The 23,618-nt window shown below is 37.3% G+C and overlaps 1 protein-coding gene across 5 annotated transcripts in view; it reads right to left on the reverse strand.

Annotated features, from left to right (window-relative positions):
- The window catches only part of rhbdf1a (rhomboid 5 homolog 1a (Drosophila)), a 96,993-nt gene continuing 73,375 nt past the window's right edge, over positions 1 to 23,618 (reverse strand). For 2 of the 5 annotated variants that reach the window (XR_015480130.1, XR_015480129.1), the window contains 15 exons: positions 20,351 to 20,564; positions 20,063 to 20,269; positions 18,060 to 18,182; positions 17,372 to 17,532; positions 15,660 to 15,911; positions 14,385 to 14,496; positions 14,206 to 14,280; positions 11,763 to 11,924; positions 11,579 to 11,679; positions 11,431 to 11,494; positions 10,015 to 10,109; positions 9,832 to 9,907; positions 6,018 to 6,118; positions 1,633 to 2,859; positions 1 to 1,556 (listed from right to left, as the gene is read on the reverse strand). Coding sequence is in view for 2 of the 5 variants with exons in the window: in XM_087243452.1 (XP_087099578.1) it covers positions 637 to 1,056; positions 2,706 to 2,859; positions 6,018 to 6,118; positions 9,832 to 9,907; positions 10,015 to 10,109; positions 11,431 to 11,494; positions 11,579 to 11,679; positions 11,763 to 11,924; positions 14,206 to 14,280; positions 14,385 to 14,496; positions 15,660 to 15,911; positions 17,372 to 17,532; positions 18,060 to 18,182; positions 20,063 to 20,269; positions 20,351 to 20,564 (2,317 nt within the window). In the remaining 3 variants the exon portion in view is untranslated. 5 annotated transcript variants of the gene reach the window in all.

The raw sequence follows: 23,618 nt of genomic DNA on the forward strand, positions 1-23,618 counted from the left end.
TGCAGATTGTTTTTAGCTGTATTCTGTAACAAGTGAGTAAAGTGGGTAGCTAAAACACTACCCTTTCACAATCAACCATTACTCCATTAGAAGTAACACACAAATAAAAGAATATCATTTGAGTGCTCAACGTGTAACGAAAATATGGCAGTAGTAGGTACATTTATCAAGGCACCGAAGGTACAGAGTTTTTTTTTTTCGTCCCTGGATTCTGAGGTCGACTATACAAAGACAAACCTACCCCCTGACATGCTAAAACAATACAAGTACAACAATCAACTAGGAGAAGACGGGTGTTCTCCGTTTGGTGTACCAGTGCTTTTATTATGACACTGCCTTCTGAGACTGTAGTGTGAAAGAAAGTTTCCGGCAGAGGGTGACCCTGTGTTCGCATGATTATCAGACACCCTTATTGAAAGACTACATAAAACTATAGGGTACATTATAAAGCGTTCTTCATTCTCAGAGTCCTAAAATCATGGTCAAAGTCGAGTAGAAAAAAACACAAGCATACTGTCCATGTTCACAGATAGGGCTTCATTTTGGAGAGATGAAGTGCATCTGGACAGCAGGGGTCTGACATTTGCAGATTATCGGCCAATTGAATCCCTCTGTCCCTGAAGCCCCGCCTCTCCCTCAATGGAGGTGCGCGTTAAGGTCATACTTCTCACAGAACTTGTCGGTGAAGGGAATGCAGGTGAGCAGCTCGCACCACTCACACTTAATAGGGTGCACGTAAAAGAGCACCACAAGTCCTGCGAACAGGCCGAGGAACACCACCAGGAAGATGATGATCTGGCAGCGCTTGCGGTACATGTCCAGACGGCCGAAACTGATGTACGGTAAGAAGGCGAAGGAGAGAAAGAAGCCCGAGATGAAGCCGGAGATGTGGGCAAAGTTGTCAATCCAGGGCAGCAGGCCGAAGGCGAACAGAAAAAGCACGACACACAGCAGTTTAGTGAAGGCGCGCCACGGCTGAGCCAGAATCTGCCAGCTCTGGATCAGCTCCACGAAGAGACAGGCCAAGATGCCGAACTGAGAGCCAGCTGGACCCACCTAGAAAGACAAAAAAAGAGAAGTTAGGACAAACTTACAACAGAGTACAACACCCATTTTCCACCAAAATGGTAAAAGACATCTTAAAGGGACACAAAAATTAACCTTCTGTAATCATTTACTTACCCTTTATGCCTAAACATGAGTCTGAGTTTCATTCTTCACAAGAAGATATTCTAAATAATGCTGGAAACAGCTATTGACCTTCATAGAATCTTTTGTAAATAAACAAACGATTCCTTGAAATCAGAAGTATACTTCAGTGTTGATGTAAACACTGTGTACTTGCATTGGAATGAATCACACGCAGAAGATGGTGAATATTAGTGTAAGAGTCTAAAATCTTTCAAGCTTGTCCCCTTTCAACTGTTTCCAGAGGTAGTGGAAAACACATTCGGAAGCAAACAACCACAAAAGATCATATACTGCAGGGATGCCCAATCCTGTTACTTAAGATCTACCTTCCCGCAGAGTTCAGTTCCAACTCTGATCAAACACATCTCTCTGTAATTACTAATCCTGTTCCTGGAGATCTACCTTCCAGCAGAGTTCAGCTTCAACCCTGATTAAACACACCTGTCTTTAATTACTAATCCTGTTCCCGGAGATCTACCTTTCCACAAAGTTCAGCTCCAACCCTGTTCTCGGAGATCTCCCTTCCCGCAGAGTTCAGCTCCAACCCTGACCAAACACACCTGTCTGTAATTACTAATCCTGCTCCTGAAGATCTACCTTCCCGCAGAGATCAGCTTCAACCCTGACCAAACACGCCAGGCTCAAATTACTAACCCTTTACTGCAGGGATGCCCAATCCTGTTACTGAAGATCTACCTTCCTGCAGAGTACAGTTCCAACTCTGATCAAACACACCTGTCTGTAATTACTAATCCTGTTCCTGGAGATCTACCTACAAGCAGAGTTCAGCTTTAACCCGGATCAAACACACCTGTCTGTAATTACTAATCCTGTTCCTGAAGATCTACCTTTCCGCAAAGTTCAGCTCCAACCCTGTTCCTGGAGATCTACCTTCCTGCAGAGTTCAGCTTCAACCCTGATCAAACACACCTGTCTAATTACAAATCTATGATCATGTACCTTCGAGAATAGTTCAGCCCCAAACCTGATCAAACACACAAGTTTCTAACTACTAATCCTATTTCTGGACGTCTACCTTTCTGCAGAGCTCAGCTGAACTCTGCAGGATGGTAGACCTCCAGAAATAGGATTGGGTGCCCCTGATCTATTGCAAGCCTACTGCCTGGATGTGATCATCAAGGTGCATATTGTTAGAAAGAGAAATGCATTTTACAAAAACACATAGGTTTTGAAACGGGGAAAAAAGGGTCTTCAATGAAATCTGAACACAGGTGATCACAAGTAGATAATGTGGTAATGTGGTAATGCAGGTAAAGGTAATGCGTCTCGACCGGCCAGTTAATAGGCATTTTAACGGTGCTTCTACACTAGAACCTTTCGAGTGCTACAACTACCACAACATTCAACCACACTTCTGCTACTTGCTGCTAGTTATATTGAATATGTCTCAAAAATATTGTTATTATTTTCCTGTTCATCCTTGCAAAGTGGCTTTGACACAGTCTACAGTGTTTACATAATTTTTTTGATTCTGAAAGAGTCGAGAGGATCACCTCGGCTCTGTAGGGTAGAAAGATGGCACTAGCCAGGTTTCCTGTAATACCACTCAGGATATAGATGATGGATATTCGCAGCCATCCAGCCAGTTTCTCTAGATCTCGGAGAATTGTCATCTGAAAGCATACCGACACCAGGCAATGCAGGATCCTGTTTGCAACAGATAGAGACAGAGAGAATGATTCAACCAGGTTGTTTAAACACTTCCATGACATCTTTATGGATTTAAATGCATAGTTTTCATTCCCAACACACCACAGTATTATGACATGTTATAAAGCAGTCATAAACATTCCTCTCATACAAGAAATAATGCCAGACTCTAAAGTCAAACCACAGATTATGTCATTACATTTCTGTCAGTTGTCTCATGAAATGTGGCAAAGACATGTCAAAACAAGAGTCTGCGCAGATTGTGAAATGCAATGTGCAATGGTTCGTAATGGTTCTTACATCCTTTCCAGTTAAATTTAAGCACTTTCCAGGTCCATTTTTAAACAATTCCAGCACTTTATGCTCTTAATTTGACATATTAAATATTAACATACAAATACATTCCTCATCACAGTATAACAGATAATATTAGAATAATCTTTGATGCTATATTTGCTCACCATTGATTCATGTCATTTACTCACTTAAATGTCACATCTTTCAACTTAAGTTTATATTTATTTTAATATTATGCATTGTTCACTCATGAAGCTGTAATCTCTATGGATTTAGTCATTTCCTAATACTTATTTCCAGCACCCGTATAAACACTGTCTAAAACACAACAGATATGCAACAGCTACCACTAGAATTCAACTTCAAGGGTGTTTGCGAGCGTGATAGTAAAGGTGTGTGACAGAGGCACGTGCCGAGGTATTAATCTACTGAGCCTTCTTAAGAAAAGCAAAGAGCCAAAGTGCAGCTCAGCGTAGCACTCTCTTTGATTACTACTACAGATCACGCCGGCTGAACGGCAGCATCTCCTTCGAGTGTCAGCTGTTTCTAAAAGCAGATAATCTAATCAAATGTGCCAGCTTTTGAAGAGTGTGATATATACTGCGGTGTAGCATGGGGCATTATGAGCAAAACTTTCCAGCCTGTCTGTGTAATAAAAAGTCAGAAGAATATTATTCTATTAATATATTAATGTATCTATTAATATATTATTATTATATTATATTATTATCATTGTCGCCACAGCGGAATGAACCGCCAACTTATCCATCAAGTTTTTACGCAGCGGATGCCCTTTCAGCCGCAACCCATCCCTTGGAAACATCCACACACACACACACACACACACACACACACACGCACACACACACACTCATATACTACGGACAATTTAGCCTACCCAATTCACCTGTACCGCATGTCTTTGGACTTTGAAGGGAAACCGGAGCACCTGGAGGAAACCCACGCGAATGCAGGGAGAACATGCAAACTCCACACAGAAACGCCAACTGAGCCGAGGCTCGAACCAGCGACCCAGCGACCTTCTTGCTGTAAGGTGACAGCACTACCTACTGCGCCACTAACTTCATTTCCCTCTTGATATTTAGTTTCTGGCATTTGGTTCTGCTGTTAGTGTCACATTGCTGCTTTTTGTTTGTTTGCCAACCTTTGCCTTTTCATTTAGCTGTTTGCATAAACTCAGGGTTTGTTCATACTCGTAAACCCATGTTTTTATGTGCCTGAACACATATTTCAGTTGCATTGTTTCACTATGTCTGCAAAAGTTTGCTCTTTCATAAGCAAAGCTTGCCTCTTTTTTCACATTAGGTGTTTTTGATGAGGATTTGTAGATTTTTGTTTTGCTGAGGGTGTAAATAAACCTTTAATTCTTTTCAGTTTTATTATTTAGTTAATAAAAACAAGTAAACCTATTGTCTTAGAGTTATTACATAAATTAACAAAGTGAATTGCTATTAAAATTGTCAACTTAACAATTCCAAGTTACAATGGGTTTATTCACTTTTTTGAGTAATGTTAACTAGTTGACTAGATTAGATTATGCAAACGATTTTAGTCTCGAAATCATTAGTGATCTTAGTCTCAAAATAATTTTTATTGTTTAATTCTTTCTATTGGCATATGACCATAGATAGTCTAGGAGCACACAGAAAAGTTCTTTTTACTTTTACGTTTTATTTTTGCTTCACAACACTGTAGGTGTGAGTAATCTGGAGACAGAATTTCATGTTTCACAGTTGTTATGGATATATGTTTGCTTTATTAACCTTGTAGCTTCCAGTTTCTTTTTCATTCATTCATTCATTCATTCATTCATTCATTCATTTTCTTTTCAGCTTAGTCCCTTTATTAATCTGGGATCGCCACAGCGGAATGAACCACCAACTTAAGCAGCATATGTTTTACACAGCCGATGCCCTTCCAGCTGCAACCCATCACTAGGAAACGCCCATACACTCCCATTCACACATTTAAACAAGGGAAATTTAGCCTACCCAATTCAGCTGTAGCACATGTCTTTGGACTTGGAAACTGGAGCACCCGGAGAAAACCCACGCAAACATGGGGAGAACATGCAAACTCCACACAGAAATGCCAACTGACCCAGCCGAGATTTGAACCAGCAAACTTCTTGCTGTGAGGCGACAGTGCTACCCACTGCACCACCGCATCGCCCAAGCTTCTTTTTGTTGGTGTAAATTTGACTGTTCTTGGTCTGAACAGGCCTTTCTTTTAAATTAACACTCCACTTTTTGAAAATAGGCTCATTTTAGAAGTCACCTAGTCATAAACAGTTGAGTTTTTCCGTTTTTACATCCATTCATCTGACCTCTGGTTCTCAAAGGAGCACTTTTAGCTCAGCTTAGCGCATAAATCATTGAATAGAATTAGGCTATTAGCATCTCACTCACCTGAAAATACTCCCCAGCAAAGTAACAGTATTGTATAATTTTATTTTGAATGCTGTAGCCATAGTATGGCAGCAAAGTTGTAACTACAGAGTAGTCAAGCTTAAAATTGGAAATTTATGAGAACTCATTTGGATCTTATAGTTCTGATTTAATGATTTTTGCTAAGCTAGGCTAAAATTGCTCCTGCTAGACTCAAAGATTGGCTGAATGGAATGAAATATGATTAAACTCAACTCTAGGGAGGCCTATTTCCAAAATAAGTGGAGTGTTCACACTTGGCAGGTTTAATTCGATTTGAACAAACTTTGGTTCAATGGCTCAGCTCATTCATTGCTGTATGTGTGACCACCTGAAGCTTGGTGTGCACCAAACCAATCATCTTCATCCTGTTTTTGCATTCAAGGTGTGAAAAGAGCTTACGTCACTCACCCAGCATGCAGGAACAGCGAGAGCCATAGGCGGTAGAACTGATCTGGGACCTCCGGGTTCAGGAAAGGAAGGAGGCCACACACGTCATCCATACAGTGCACCTGACAAGAACAGGTAAGTGTGTTTCTTAACATCTACATTCCATAAATACTGTTATTTGAACAGTAAATCTGTTAAAATACTACAGTAAAAATCTGTAAAATGTTTATCAGTAAACATCCTTAATATATGATGAATAATCATACATTCATTTCCCAGTGCTGGGTTGTGGCTGGAAGGGCAGTCGCTGCGTTAAAACTGGTTAAATGCTGGATAAGTTGGCAGTTTATTCTGCTGTGGCGACCACTGATTAATAAATTTCCCATAATTCCCTGCATGACACTGTTCAAAACATTGGTATATCATTCATTCATTTATTTTTCTTCGGCTTAGACGCTGATTCATTAGGGGTCGCCACAGCAAAATGAACCACCAACTACTCTGGCATATGTTACATATACATAGCGGATGCCTTTTGAGCTCCAACCCAGAACAGGGAAAACATTAATGTGTATAACACAGTAAATAAAAGAAATACATAAATATAATATAACATTTAGAAATGCCTTTTTTACTGTTTCTAACATACTTTATGTTATGTTTATGTTTAAGCGGGACAATTCTGGCAACCTCAGCTGCCTTTGTTGTTTGTTTACTGCAAATTTGTAAAATTTGTTAAGTGTTAAACAAAGAAATTCTGAAATATTGCTAACGGAAATGGTGACATTGTGACACTAGAGTGTATTTTACAAACTTGGCTCAAAGTCTCATGTTAAACCCCATGGAAGCTGGCACACGCTTGAGACCCAGACAATCTTGGTGTGCCCTTTCAGACTATAACAGATTTTGCCAATGCAGAGGATTATCATGGCAACCTTCATGGTGATTACAGAGCACTTAGCAGAATGTAGATTTACCTTCCGAACTTATTCACGGCACCTCATTAGTCTAGTGACAGGAGGTGAAACATTCGGGGCTTTACAGAGGTGACCTGAACTGAAGGTTATAATACCGTTCACAAGTTTTGCATCAGTACGAAATTAATACTTTTATTCAGCAATGATGGGTTAAACTGAACAAAGGTGACAGCAAAGATATTAATATCTTATTAAAGATTTCTTTTTTTGATATAGAAGAATGAAAATCAATGGAAAAGTAATTATCTTCTTAATTATCTTTTATTTTCTCTGCCATTTAATTTAACAACGATAATTTTCAAAATATCATTGCTTATTAAACAATTTTCTTCTTTTTCTTTAAAAAAAATAAAATAAAAATTGTATTTAAATTAAAAAAGTATTTCAAAAGATATATATATATATATATATATATATATATATATATATATATATATATATATATATATGACCAGTTAACTGTTCATTTAAGATCCGATATTAGTGTATTTTTATCTTTATTATTAATATTATTATTATTATTTCTTCTTTCTTCCTTAAAAAAAATTGTTTGCAAAATAGTAATTGTTAAATAGTTTTAAGGGGATCAACATTAAGTAATGTTAAATGTCTACAAAAGATTTCCATTTCCAGTAAATGCTATTAAATATGGAAGAACTTTGGGTGGGGTGGTGTAAACTCGTATTTTTGAGAAAAATGTCAGAATTGCTGATTATAAACCTGCAGTTCTGTGTTCTAAATTAGAATTGTGAGATACAAGATTGAAATTCTGATTTTGTTTCTTATATCTGTAGCTTTGCAACAAGCAAGTATGTGGTATAAAGTCAGACATTTAAGATGATAATTTAAATTGTAAGCAAATAGCCTCTCGTTTCCTTACAATTTCACTTAATAACACACAATCGGAAAGAAGTCAAAATAATGAGGGAAGAAGTCAGAACAAGGAGTCATTGCTGGTTATATCTGCCAGTCTGGCTAATTTTCTTGAAATCACAACTATGTCTTAGAGGTCCTGTAAAGTGCTATGAAATATGCATTTTTATTCCAAGTTTGATGTAATCTCAACCGAAACACGAAGAGAGAGTGGGTGAGAGCAGTGTAGCTCCTCTTTAAAAAAAAAATAGCCAATAGCCAACAGCCAACAGCATTTATTTTTATCACAGCTCTGCCAGTGATAGTGGTTGAGCTCAAGTGCTTCAAATGAAAGCAAATGAAAAGCATCTTGAAGGGGGCGGGCCATGTCAGATGCTAGAGCAGTGGTGGGCAAACTTTTTAGACTCTTTTTAGAGGGCCACAACAAGTTTTGCAAACCAAGTAAAGGGCCACATGTCAAATTCTTTAAAAAATAACTTTTATTTACAGTGTCAGTATGCATGAAACATGTAATATCGGACAGAAACATGTCACATTAACACAAAACAGATTTTTTTTTTTTCAAGATTATTAAGTCAAATTTACAAGTCAAATTAATTTGCACGGCTATTTATATTTACTTATCAATCATCATAATATATATATATATATATATATATATATATATATATATATATATATATATATATATATATATATATATATATATATATATATATATAAAAATATAAGATATTGTCTAATAGAAAAATCTCATATTAACACATTAAAAATAATTCCTAAAGTTTATTATTCAGTCAATTTGACAAACATTTAATTTGCACTGCTTTTAGAATATACAGATCAATCATCATAAAACTTGATGAAACCACAAATCTTTGATAAAAGAACTTTTTTAAGTGAATGTATGCATGGAAAATATATTCTATGACAAAAATTAGCACATTTAACCAGCAATTATTATAGAATTTGAGTCAAATTCACAACAATCTCATTTGAGCTTGCATTAATATGCTCATATTAATCATTACAAAACTATGAGATAAAACGGAAGTAGAATCTTAGTCTTTGTTATTTAAAGTCATGTAATTATGAATGTGTTAATGTGAACAATGAGCCTGGTCCCCTCTTTTCGCAAGGGTGTCAAAGTCTGGAGTCTGCTAAGACAAAAACGCAGGTGCAGCAGGCGGTGAAAAGCAGCTCGCAAAACCCTCGCAGCCTCATTTGAATGCGCTCAACACATAAAGCATGTTTAATGTGATCAGCCCCTTTGGTCTTTAAAAAAAGCAATATTTTCTTGGCATATTAAACATACCGCTTTCTGTCCGATATTGGGGAAGAAGGATTTTGTTGTTCGTTCTTCCTCAAACACACCACATTCAGAGTCAGTTTTTTTTTGCCTGACTCATTTTCAGTCATTAACGGTCAGGTGCATTTTAATATGCGAGAGTGTGTTCTAATTCTACTGGTTGCGCTAACTGTACCGCATGCAATACTGCCATCTAATGGCGTTCACTTGTTTTGCATCATTAATTTACTAATTCTGAACCACACCCTTACTTAGAAGCAGCCTTTTAAAAATTCCCTAGCGGGCCAGATGAAAGTGTTCAGCGGGCTGCATTTGGCCCACTGAAATAGTGGTAGTTTGCCCACCTCTGTGCTAGAGAGTTATGATGTGATGAGACACTGAAATATGAGGTCACGTCAATAAAACCGTTGGTCCATTTGGGCGGAAGTAGCAAACTACAAGCTTTACATGTTCACAAAAATTGTATAACTTCTAAATGCTAATTTTGTCACTGGTTTGAAGCTCACTAGCTTACAGATATCTGGGAAACTAATAATACTGATACCAAGAGCTAGACCTTAACCAGCATATACAAATTTTCATTGCACATCTCAGTAATGCTGCAAACGGACTTCCACAGTAAACAGATGTCCATTAGTATAACACATAGCACTTATTTCTCATTTGTTCTGCTTACTTGCGAGCAGAGGGTTGCCTCCTCATGAAAGTATCCCTTCATGAAGTCACAGTACTCCCTCGATGTGATTTCACACCTGCGAAGCAACACGCGACATATAAAGCGCACACAAAACACTGTTTTATTGATGCAGGTGTAAAAGGTTTGAGTGCTGATCCTCTGTTAGCGGTGTGTGATCCTCACCTCCCTTTAGTGCCGATGCAGCACGGCCGGCCGGTGATAGTACAGTCAATATGAGGCAGATTGGTGTGGTTCCCAGAATTATATTTGGTGCAGATCTGTAAGATGTTTGGAGAAAGTACAGCTAAGAGAAGAGGACATGCAGCATCTAGTATTCAGCAGTGCTTTTATGCTAAATAAGAACAACACAGAAGGTGGAAATCTCAAACAAATGAAAAAAAAAAAAAAATTATTTTAAAAAAATCAATTCTTTACAATCGAATTATGAAAATGAGGAGAATGAGGAACTAAACTAGGTACCGTATAGGAACTAAATCAGTTAATACAAAAACAAACGAGGACATACATAGAGTGCTAAAGTCATGTTCTGAAGAGGGAAAGCGATTTTAATTACACTCCTAGTCCCACTTTATATTAGGTGGCTTTAACTAATATGTACTTACATTGATAATCATCTGTTACAATGTACTTATTGTGTAAATACATGTTTTCACATCGTACTTTACATTGATTAAATGCCTGCATGTAATAACATCTGTACTTAATTTCTGCAATTACACTGTTAACAATCACTTACACCTAAACCCATCCTTAAACCTACCCATACCGCCAAACCTGTTCCTAAGCCTACCTGTATCCCACTTCAAGAGCACCACAAGTGTTTTGCAATGCATTATAAACACAGAAGGTGCCTTGTATTTATTTGATTGATGTAAGTACATAGTAGTTAAGGCCACCTAATATGACAATGTGAAAAAAGATTTATTGGAATTTCTACAAATTTGTATATATATATATATATATATATATATATATATATATATATATATATATATATATATATATATATATACAGTATATATATATATATATACAGTATATATATATATATATAAATATATATATATATATATATATATATATATATATATATATATATACATATATATATATATATATATATATATATATATATATATATATATATATATATATATATATATATACAGTATATATATATAAAAAACCCTGAAAAATCATTTTGCAGAAGTATTTATAGCATTTGATGTGAAGCTCTAAATTGAGCTCAGGTACGTTCTGCTTCCACTGATCATTCTTGAGATGTTTCAGCAGCTTAATTGGACTTGAGGCTGTTATTGCTGCCAAAGGTGCATCAACAAAGCATTGAACAAAGGCTGTGAATACTTCCGTACATGTGATTTTTTCAGTTTTTTTATTTGTAAGAAAACTCTTTTTTTCACATTGTCATTATAGAGTATTGTGTGTACAATTTTGAGGAAATGAATGAATTTAATCCATTTTGGAATAAGGCTGTAACATGAAAAAATGTGGAAAAAGTGAAGCGCTATGAATACTTTCCGGATGCACTTTATATACCAGATCTGATGCGATACTTACCGGCCATTTGGTGATGTCATCAGGCCATTCATGAGGAGACACTGATGCCGGCTCTGTACACGTCCTGCCGAAAACACAATCAGGTAGCGTGTTTGAAATGTTGCATTGTAAATTGTGAATCACCGCTTCAACTTTCATTGTCCCTCACCTGGGGTCCTGATGGCACACAGAGCCATGCTGCCTGGCCACCCCGTCCAGCTGAGGGACGCTGGGATGCTGAGGCCATTTCACCCACACGGCCAAAGTGCTCTAGAGCAGAGAGACAGACAGACGGATATGAGTCTAAGAGTCAGTGTCCTAAACAGAATCTCTCGAAGGCCTGCTGTACTTACAGAGCATTCCTCCTCTGAGGTCTGCAGACAGCCCGAGCGGTCGTTTCGCACGCAGCATGCAGAGTTTCGCTCCAGTTCCTGCTTTTTTTTAATCAGTTCATGTACCTGGTTGTCCCGTCGCATACAAGGTGAGAATTTGGCTCCCAGGTGAATCAGGGCCTCCTGACGAGGAGAGGACAATGATGATGTTATGGTATTATTAAATGATGCTGTCTCAGTTTCGAGATTGGATAAAAACGGAAACTAAAACTAAAGTTTATGATTGTTCAAAAGTTTGATGTCAGTGTTTTTTTTTTAATAGGTTTCATTTTTTATTTGATGAAAATGTAAAAACAATTGTGAATTATTATGAAACTTAAAAAGTCATGATCCACACTCATTGAGTCATTGCACTGTATTTTTTATTTCACATTCTTCAGGAAATATAACTATAAATGTTTAATCTCAAGGCCTTCCTCAATGTGCATTACTATTGATTATGTAGGAAATAATTGACCGCGGGCTGCTGAATTATTAAAAAATTGATGCATGTGAGGTGGTGTCCATTATAGCTTGGTGTGCATTATTTCCTTTTGATTCAATAGATTAGCGTTTATTATTATGTTTACAATTACCGCATCTAATATCACTTATAAGATGTTTTATTTTAGACATTTGTCAGGTTTTTGTCCTCAAACAGCTCCTGTAGGTGGGACTAGTTTTGTAAGGGCGTCGCACACCAGATGCACCGGATCGGGTCACACAGCGCCATGCATTTCAGAATTTTAAACATAGGTTTCTATCAGGGTACACCACTGGCGCAGCAAGTCGGTGGCTGTCCGCAGCGCCCAGCCATGACTCAGGACACTGTTCATATTTCTGCCGCACCACAAATCGCCATCTGATTAGTTATATTTTAAATAGCATGCGAATATGCACGTCTGGTGTGCGATACATTCGACTGTCATGTGCGTGCCATGCTGTGTTGCATCTGGTGTGCGACGCACTTTACACACCTCGTCCAAAGCCTTTTGTTCTGTTTTGTTTTGTTTTTTGACAGTTGTAGGCTGTAAAATAACTGAAATCATCCAGCGTAGTGACGTGGAACTGGAATTTTTGTGTGTATTAGAAAATAATCACATGCTTTGAATGCTCATCAGCCAACCAGAATCAAGCATTCAACAGTCAGAGTGATTATGGTCACTAATAACTATTTACATAACTGTTTTTGAATTATATGTCGAAATATTTTTGAAAAATGTAATTAGTACACATGATCTCTCAGAAATCATTATAATATAATAATATTTTGTCCCTCAAAAATGTAAAAAAATATTTGATGTAGTTTAAAGTTTAAAATATATATAACAATGCCAATGGTATTATGGCTTTAGTTTATTTTTTTGTTTCGTTATAGTACAAAAAGTATAATAAACCTGAGTAAAAAAATAAATAAAAAAAAAACAACATAATGACCCCAAACTGTAGTGTATATGACAAAAAGTGTATTTAACAATACTTTTTGAAGCTGTTTCCATCCACCTATTTTTGTGCGCATTTTGGATATGCCTATAAAAAAAATCAGTTGATGGAAACGGCTAGATGTGCAGAAATTTTGAAAATGCGCATAGAAAACATATGTGCATAACTGAGTAGTTGAAACTTTTCATTCGATAAAAAATATGTGCATAAACTACAACACTTTTATTAAAAAAATTCTAGTATGTGCATTAAAAAATTATGATAAAAATGTGTGTGAATGGATAAACCAGCAGACTGAGCACATTGTAAAACTTCTGAAATGTTGTTTTGGTCATTCTAGAATGCCTAAACCAGGGGTGTCCACACTCGGTCCTGGAGGGCTGGTGTCCTGAAAAGTTTAGCTCCAACCCCAATCAAACACACCTGAACCAGCTAATCAAGGTTTTACTAGGTGTGCTAAAAACCTCCAGGTACGTGTGTTGAAGCAAGTTGGACCTAAAGTTAGCAGGACACCGGCCCTCCAGGACACCCCTTTGGACACCCCTGCACCATTTCAATATTAGTGTTATTTTATATTAATGAACTCCAGAATCAAGAGCCTCTGTGCCTTTTTAAACGCCACCCCGAGTTCATTATGTTGGCATACTATCTTCTGAAGCGCAAATAACTAAGTAACTAAATAAGAAAAGATTGACGCAGCTTCTTCTACCGCAGCAAATTCAGTTTTTACTGTTGATATTTGGCGCCGGTTAATCAGGAGTTGACGATTTTCTTTTCTTTGACTTGTTGGATGGAAACTCTGCTTTATTCGCACATATTTTATGCGATAATCCAGTTTGCGCATAAATTTAGTTTGCATCTTTGAATGGAAACATAGCTAGTGACTGCGTTTACACAATATCATGTTAAAACTTGCTGTAAGGCATTCACTTTTTTATTATTTAGTTTTTTGGATATCCACGTAGTCATATCTTAAACTCACCGAACTTGGTCCAATCCAAAAGTTCTCTTGCTGCACAAATTTGACATTTTCATAGACGCCTTTATTTCTTAAGACCTTTGTGGAGGGAAAAAACAAGTGTGTTGACAAACAGCAGATGGTCTGCAACACGAATAGAGCATCAGTCAGGAGGAATCTTCATAAAGTCAAGCGACACTCACAGAATCCACAGTTTCATGCTGGGAGAAGCCCACCGGTGCAATGCCATAAATACACACTGCCAGAATGGTGATGAGTATGTGAACGAATGTTATCCAATATGTGAAGAAAGGCCTGTGAAACAACACAGAAAACACCATCTTCATTTAGGCAAGATACTGCTGGCACGAACACCTTTTTTCATGCACCAGTCAGTTTTGAGATTTTTGGCTTTTCATCAATCTCTTTTTTTAGTCTAATTTAAAGAAAACAGACAAAACTACAATATACATAATTTATATAATAATTCAATATACAGAGGTCGCCAGAGCAGAATGAATCGCCAACTATTCCAGCATATGCTTTACGCAGCGGATGCTCTTCCAGCAACAACCCAGTACTGGGAAACACCCATACACTCTCACATTCACACAAGCACTCATACACTATATAATTCACCTCTGAAATAGAGACTAAGCCAAAGGAAAAAGAAAGAATGCAGGTTTCACAGAGTTAAATTTAAGACTTTTTAAGACCATTATGAATGAAATTTTAGACCCATAAAAGGCTAAAGGCATTTTTTAAACAGCCCAGATGGAAAAGATTTTTATTTGCCCTATCACAAATATATATAATTTAATACATTAAATAATACAATAATAATAAACTATTTAAATATTTTACAATAATTTTTTAGCCAAATATATTTTTTATATATTGTGTAAAAACAAGCAAGCTCTAGTTGTATCCACACACCTATTTTACAACATAAACTTTCTTTAAAAATAGAAGAAAAATTAGCAAATGTTTTAAAAGTTATAAAATAAACTAAATATATGCACAGCAATCTATCCAGGTCAGTGTCCTCAGCAATAAATACATGAGCCTTTAAACAAATGTTATTGTAAGGAAAATAATTGAACCATTATGATAAATAAAGTTAAATATGACCTTTTTAAATAAAAAGTTTAACATTTTATTGAGATGATTGTTGGTGATTGTATGAGTTTTGGCCAGATTTGGTAGCAATACATGAAAAAAGGAAATTAAGACCTGTTTAAAGAAGATTTAAGACCTACAAAACAATATTTCAGTAAATCTAAGACTTTTTAAGGCCTAAAGTTTAGATTTTGAGATTTAAGACATTTTAAGACTTTTTAAGACCTTGCAGAAACCCTGCTTAAAGGTGATCAAATGAAAGTATGATGACAAATATTAGTTGCTTTTATTCCCAGTTCTCCTACAGCCTCTTACGATCATGTTTAGACTCTTGCAGTAGACTTGATTTCAGTGTTTACCTGTGGTCATCCATGTCCTCTATCTGCTTTTTGACATAGCTGTCAATGCGCTTTCGATATGTCCGATTGGTCAGTTTTCCCACCATGCCTAATCCATAGGGTCTTTTCTCCCTGGCGAAGAGCTTCTTGACGGGGAGGCCGATGCGTTGTCCTCTCCGCTGACCGTTCACACTCACCACCTCCTGCTTCAGTCTGATTTTAGGGGGCGCTGGCGTTTTCTCTTTTACCTTCCGCCAGCCACGCTCTAGAGGCCTGATTCACAAACATACCATTTATATAGTCATCCAGAAATGTCTGAGTCTGACTGATTAATATTGTTCAGTTACATTCAGGATGTTTCTGGATGCTGCTTTTCATTTTGTCCTGGAATTTATGTACTGGAAAACCCGCTCATGTTGGGTTCTGGTGTGAAGATATCTGAGTGTATTCAAATAAGTATGATTGAAAGACAAATCATTATGAAGGGATAATGTTCAGCAGGTCCACCATCATTTTATTGGGTTACAAAATTGGGGAAGGTGGGAAGCATATGAAGAAATTACATATAGATATATACATACATATATACTTGGATGTTTATCAAAGAAGATTTTTTTTTTTATTATTTACATTTTTGGAAGATGAATAAGTTCACTGCAGTGAGACACACGGTAAAAGTGTAATTATCATATTTTATTTATTTATGTATTATTATTATTGTTTTTTTACTATTATTATTTTCTGTGTGCATTTTTTTTTATTTATTGAGTTTATATTATGTATCTGTATTTACCGGATTTATGATAACAACATCTAATTACTGTAGCTGCCGCTGTTGGGGAGCAGAGGAGAGGGGAAATGGGATGTAAAAATGTGTAAACTGATGGTACTGTTAAATTATTGAAGAAATTTTTTTAAAAATCTGTAGAAGCCATTTTTTTAATAAATAATTGTCCTTTCTAAAATATTTACAGCATAAAATATAGTAATTTAGCTTATGATTTTGACTAAAGTGACCTACAGTTGTGGAAACATTCACTGGTTGAAGAAGAGGCAATATACTCGAGTATTATACAAAGGAATTGCTCGTGCTCAGATAATTTTTTTAATAAAATGTTTTAAAATATTTATTTAATATTAAAATGTATATTTGTATTAATATGTAGTTTTTTTGAATTACCAGAAGAATTAGCTTGCTCTAATTCCATTTCAACTGTGTTTCCAATAAATATCTGCCCATTTGAACATATTGTTGATAAAATATTTTAATTATTTTAAAAACAATTACAATTGTTAATATTAAACAAAAATTCATATTTAAAATGCTAAAATTAAATAATAACTGTAAATAAAATATTTAATACAAAAACGTAATATTAATGATTAATTACTTTATTTTTTAATTTATTTTTAATTAAATTTATTTATTATAATATATTTTATTTAGGCATTACACATTTTTCATTACAACAGCCTCATCAATAATCAGTTGTCCTTTTTTCAATTATTTTTAATATATTATAAAACAGTTCAAATTGAATATTTAAAATATGTATATAACTTTTTAAAATGTGTTTTATATATATTGTAATAATCTAAGACATTATTGTTGATATTTAAAAACCTAAATTTAAACAGAAAGTGTCTGGGGTTGCTCTGGATCTACTGGTCTCTGTCGTGCATTATGATGGTTGTGAGAAGATGGCACCATGTAAATGTGAAGTGATGCTCACAGCATTAAGTGACTTTTCTCCAGCTCGCTCTTGTCCAGTGCACTGCCCGTTAGTTCCGACTCATCCAGCTGTTTACTGTCCACATCCTTCATGGTGGAGTCTGACGGAGACTCAAACACCTCATCATGAAAGGTGGACATCTCCTCGTGCATCATGATGTCCTGAAGACAGACACACAATTACAGGCATCCCTTACAAGGTTTTAGTTAATGTGCGATGTTGATGCTTGAAAGTAAACAACATCCGTAAATTTACAGCGCTCAAAGACATTTTATTTATCAGAATTCACTTTTTAAGTTGTTAAATAAACAGCTGTAAGCTTCTATCTGGGTGTCTGACATCGCTAACCCCATAAATTTACATAAATTAAACCCCGCTTCCAATGTGCATTAGGCCGTTACCCAGTAGGAACATATGGAGCCAACAGACCAATCAGAGCCCCTTCAGAGGGAGGGGCTTAGAACAAGAACATCAACACAATGTTTTTAGGAGAAATGAAACAATGTTGTTGAATAGAGGGGGAAATGTGAATGTGTTTTTTGCTTGGTTTTAAACAAAGCCGGAAGATATCCCATAATGGACCACAGAAAAACAATCAATTTTTAAAAGATATCTGACTGGTCTTAGTTTTAATGCACATAGTGTAGAAAGAAAAGTCTCCCGATGTTAAATGAACCGGTTTGCTTACCCGAGCAAAGAATGAAGTGTCCAGTTCATCTGGGAAGTCCACCACATCCTCCTCAATAAAGCTAGCAGGAGTGAAGCTACGCCTGTGAGCTCGTCTTAATGTACCTTCACGTAGCGAGCGACCCTTAAAATACAGACAACACAGACACTTTTCAGTCAGCATAGTATATCAAGATTATATGATACATAACAGGGTTCAACGCTAGGGATTTTTTTCTACTGGCACGATTTTTACTTGCCCTGCCAAAATGATCTCTGGCCCCACCAAAAAGAAGTTAGCCATTTAGTTATTCAGCATAACTTTTCTTTAAATACAACTGACAATTTAAAAACGATATATTTTAAATACAAAACTGATTAGATTAATTAAAGTCAATGGTTTAGTTGAAAACTACAACAGTTTTATTTTTTTGTTTGTTTAAAACCCACTAAAATTCCTAATTTTAGAAATCGGCTCAGTACATCAGTCTGTTACACTGTCAATGTTTTTTTTATTTATTTATTTGTAAACCTATATTTTAAATGCATTTCACTTCTTGTTCTTGCTTGATCCCTCAACATAATAATCATATTAGCCTGTGTTTTAATCAATTATGGCCTTTGAGGGTTTTTTTATATGTAGACTAAGAATGTTAAAGAAAGTCTATGAAGGGGGTCCGTGCAGGGGTGCATTTCTCGTCACAACACCAGCATTGCAGTCAGATCATGAAGCAATGTTGATCTTTCTTTCCAGGGGTCAGTTCTTCGTATGTGGATTACTCAGTTAGCCGGATTTAGATGTTGACGATTTGACACGATCCAGGATCGTTTCGTTATTCAAAGCTGATCCGAAAGTTGTTGTCATAGCAACAGCTCTGGTAGATCAAACCTGCTTGGCAGCAGGCTCAATTCATATGAACAGGTTTAGATCAGCTCAGTTCATGCAAAGATAATACAGAAAGTATATACCAAATGCTGATATTTTCTTACAGTAGTAGTTATATACACTTGGGAAAATAGTAACTATTTTTAACTATATATATATATATATATATATATATATATATATATATATATATATATATATATATATATATATATATATATATATAAATAAAACTTGCAATCTGCACTCCGAAATGTAAGTACAAAGACTGCCACCTGGTGGTGCAAAGAGAAAACTTATTGATATGAACTTTTTAGATTGCTTTAGAACAATTTGTGTATAATAGAAATGCACAATATGTGACTTTTTTAAAAGCAATAATACATATGCAGTCATAAACATGTTTTGACAGTTAATATGACGGTGACTTGATGATTCACAAAAGTTGCAGACGCCTTTATCAATATCAAAATGCTTTTGTAAACATCCAGTTATTCTTTACATCAATTAAAAAAGCGGCTACAATATTAAAGAAAATATTTTCTAAATCTAGAACTAAATACACTGATACGGATTGAAATACATGATGAATACTCTTGACACATAAAAGTGTAAAGCCTGCAGCTCACAACAAATGTGGAAGGTTATTGCGCGTCATATTTAACAAACGGTTTACTGCCAATTTGATTAATTTTGCTCACATGGATAATTGAATATTAATCAGATGATGTAATTCCCGTGAATGTGAATTAGCAGCTTGCAGCAAATGATGAAGCCGAAGTCGGCACATCAAGCAGTGCCAGCACTGATGACCATCCATGGCCTTATCTGAAAGGAATTTTTTATTTGCCGATATGCAAAATGGCTCTTACAGGAAAAATGTGCTTTATGCATTATAAAGCTTAAAGCATCAGAATCAGTACTCTGTATTGGCTGATCACCATGACAAAGAATCGGTACTTGGTATCGTCTGCAAAAATCCTAATCGGATCATCCCTAGTTGTAATGTGTGTCAAAATATACCTTTATCCCCAACTACTCCCAAAAAACAAACTGTCTCCAAACTGTCTGCTAAAAATATAATTGAGAATTTTAAAATCATTACAAAGGATCTCCATAATAAGTGCTGATGTGCTCACCTTGACCAGAGCTGCCGCTGCCCTGAAGCTCATTTTGGCCACAGACTCGCGCTTGCGTCTGCGCGGGATGCGGTTCAGGCCTGAGCGCGAGCTGTTGAAGGAGCAGATGGATGCAGCACCAGGTGTGATGGGCGTTTGGGGCACGCTGTATCCATCTACCTCCTCCACCATACGGAACGCACGTCCTCGAGCCAGCGGGTCCACAATCTGGGGAAAAAAGGTAAAAAGTGCACGGTGAAAAAGAGGAACAGGTGCACATGCTCTCCAGCATTGCTAAACATCTGGTACCTTTTGCATGCCATGCTGGGATGAGGGTACGTATAGAGGTGGTGGGGTTTCCGTGCTGGTCAGAGAGATGTTGTCCTGGCTGGGCAGCTCCATCTCACGGATCACCTGAGGTTTCAGCTTGCCGTAGCGTAGGCTGCAGTGTCGCAGGCTCTTCCTCTGCCATTTCTGTGTGGCGTCGCCGTCTTTACTGACCCCAAACCAGTCTGCCGTGCCCCTAAGAGCGATTGACACAACCCAAAGATCAGCTCAAGCTCACTCATCCAGACATCACATGCGATCCCTGACTGACTCTCTCTTGTGTTTCCCTACAGTTCTGCGCAAACACAAAAAAAACTGGATGGCACGCTGGTAGTTTCCACAAATGTATGTCACGCTGCCTCCTCCCAGTTGTGTACAAATAAGATCAAGGAAAGTTCGGTGAGGTAACTGTGACAGACTTCTGAGGAAATAGACACGGGACAAGCCCAGACATGCTTCACAGGCACGCTACTGGCTCTGGCTAATTTCCTGTCACAAAAAATGAAAGCAAATGCACATACACACACATCCAGGGAATCATTAGGCGGGTGTCCGAGTCCACCGCACAGCTGCTTGGCTGTGTCACTACATACACTAGAGAAACATCTGCTTCAGAATGTCAGGAGGCTGACATGTTTTTCAAGCTCAGAAATGACTCATGTTTCAGCCGTACTGATAAATCGATATGGACCAGTACAAAATAAATACACTCAAAAGCTCAGCTGTCCAGCAAGTGCAGCCTCACCCGCTACAAAAAAAAAATCACACGTGCAGAAATGCAATACTGACACAAAACAGAAAGTACTGGACTGCATTAGAGTTGTGGTCAGTCATGGTAACCACCGTTTCTGCCAAAACATCACAGTTACTACAGTTATTGCTAATTTTGAAGGAATTTTATGCAGAAGTCATCATCGCAGTACCAATCGGACACATTTTAAAGTGTTTGGAGTGGTTCTACGGTTATGTTAAAGTCCTCTAAGTGGTTTCTAAGGTGTTGTTATCATGATCTAGAGCACAGGCGTCAATTCCAGTTCCTGGAGGGCCGCAGCTCTGCATAGTTTAGTTCCAATCCTGCTCCAACACACTTACCTATAGATTTCAAACAAGCCTGAAGGACTCAATTAAATTGATCAGGTGTGTTTAATGAGGGTTGAAACTAAACTGTCCAGAGCTGCGGCCCTCTAGGAACTGAGTTTGACACCTGTGATCTACAGGTTTAAGTTGGTTTGGATGTTTCCAAGGTGATGTTTTAAGGTGCTTTGGGTTCTTCTAAGGTGCTGTTTACACTAGTGCATTTTAGTTTAAAAACACAAGTTTGGTTACAGTTATGGCTGGTGTCCACACAACTTTGGCATCTTTGAGCCAGGATAACAGAACGTTTTTTAAAAAACACTGAAGACCCTGTTTTAGTTTTAGAAAATGAAGGTGCAGGCATATTACCCTGCAGCCCAAAACCGGCTACCCACTAAAGGTAAGCAGGGCTGAGCCTTATTAGTATCTGGATGGGAGACCACATGGAAAAACTAGGCTGCTGTTGGAAGTGGTGTTAGTGAGGCAGGGGGTGCTGAACCTGTGGTCTGTGTGGGTTCTAATGCCCCAGTATAGTGAAGGAGACACTTTACTGTCAGTGAGTGCCATCTTTTGGATGAGACGTTAAAACCGAGGTCCTGACTCTCTGTGGTCATTAAAAATCCCAAAGAGTGGGGGTATAACCTCAGTGTCGTGGCAATAAACAGCTGAATACAAAGCTAGATTTACAGCCAACATGTGCATGAAAATCACCTTTGATTAATTGTGCAGCCCTAGTCCTGAGTTGTTCAAAAGCATTGGGAGGGTGTTTTAGTGCTTTTTCAGGCATTGTTAAAGTATTCGTTGCAGTTACTTAGCTTTTTAGGGTCTCCTTAGTGTTGTTTAAGTGGTTCTAAGATGTTATGTGTGGTTTCTGAGGTGTTAAGATGCTCTGTATCTTTTATAATGTATTGTTATGATGTTCTGTGTGATTGTTAAGGAGTTGTTCGGTTCCTCTGAGAGGTTTAAGGTTGCATGACCATCTAGACTTTAGGGTTGCTCAAGTGTTCATTAGTTTACAATGTGTTGTTAGGATGTCTTTTTTTCTTTCTTGCTAGAGTGTTCTGAGTGGTTCCTAAGGGCGTACTCACACTATGTACAGTTGCCTTGATCCAGGCCAAAGCACGATCGTACCCCCTCCTGTCTCCCCCGATGGCCCCCACTTACATTACATTTGGGCCTGGGCATCCTTACATCATCGATGCTGCGGTGTTCAGTAAGCGCTCTCGCTCAGCACAGTGAAGATTTCTATATATATCACTTTAGTCGTTTGAAATGCAGTGACACGCAGTCAAACATTTCGCCGAAGAGATCAGCCACTTTTGACGCTTATAAACAATCACTCGTGCTCGTGCTGCAGGAATTAGGAGGTTTGCTGAAAGTGCAGCTGTCGTGCAGTGAGAGGTTTGCGTCTTTAATAATCTATAACAGTTTGTGTACATCGAACAGTAAGAATGATTAATAAATACGTATGAAACAGTCCCTGAAGTCACGTCTCGCTTTCAGTTTCTGACTCAGGCACATTTTGCACTCACACACAAGCGTACCACGCCAAAGCCCAAGTGGACCGCGCTCAATCGTACCATGCCTGAGCCTAATTCAGAGCACTCACACTTCTCAAATGATCTGGGAAACTGGCCTGAGCACAGTTCGTATAGCATAGTGTGAGTACGTCCCAAGAAGTTGGTAGAAGAATCTGAGAGGTTTATTAGGAGTTATTAGGTTGTTCAGAGTAGTTCTGTGTGGTTTCTAAGTGGTTGTTGGCTTTTTCTAATTATTAATTGTAATAGCTGTAATTCTCATCATTGTACAGCACACACACACAGCTAGGGTGGCTATAAATAGGGCAGACTAGAACACCTGGACTAGAACTGCATGGATGGCAATCTAATCTCTTTCTGATTCACTGCGGATGGCAACAAACATGACTCAAATTGCAGCTAACTCAGTTTCATCTGAAAGTAAACGAAAAGCCTGCCAGTTTGGGCACAGTGTCAAAAATGACGAAAAACATTGAAGGTGAATATGCCGTGGGCTCATGAAGCACTCTGAAGCAGCGGAATTTGATAAGCTTGATTCAGTTGAGAAGAATGGTAACAATGAGCTGTATTGATATTTTAACAAGTCAGAGACGGTGAAAGCATGTCACGCTAAGAATTGTTAATTGTCCCTAACAAAA

Source organism: Danio rerio, chromosome 3, assembly GCF_052040795.2.
Source record: "Danio rerio strain M-AB ecotype USA chromosome 3, GRCz13ab, whole genome shotgun sequence".
NCBI lineage: Eukaryota > Metazoa > Chordata > Actinopteri > Cypriniformes > Danionidae > Danio > Danio rerio.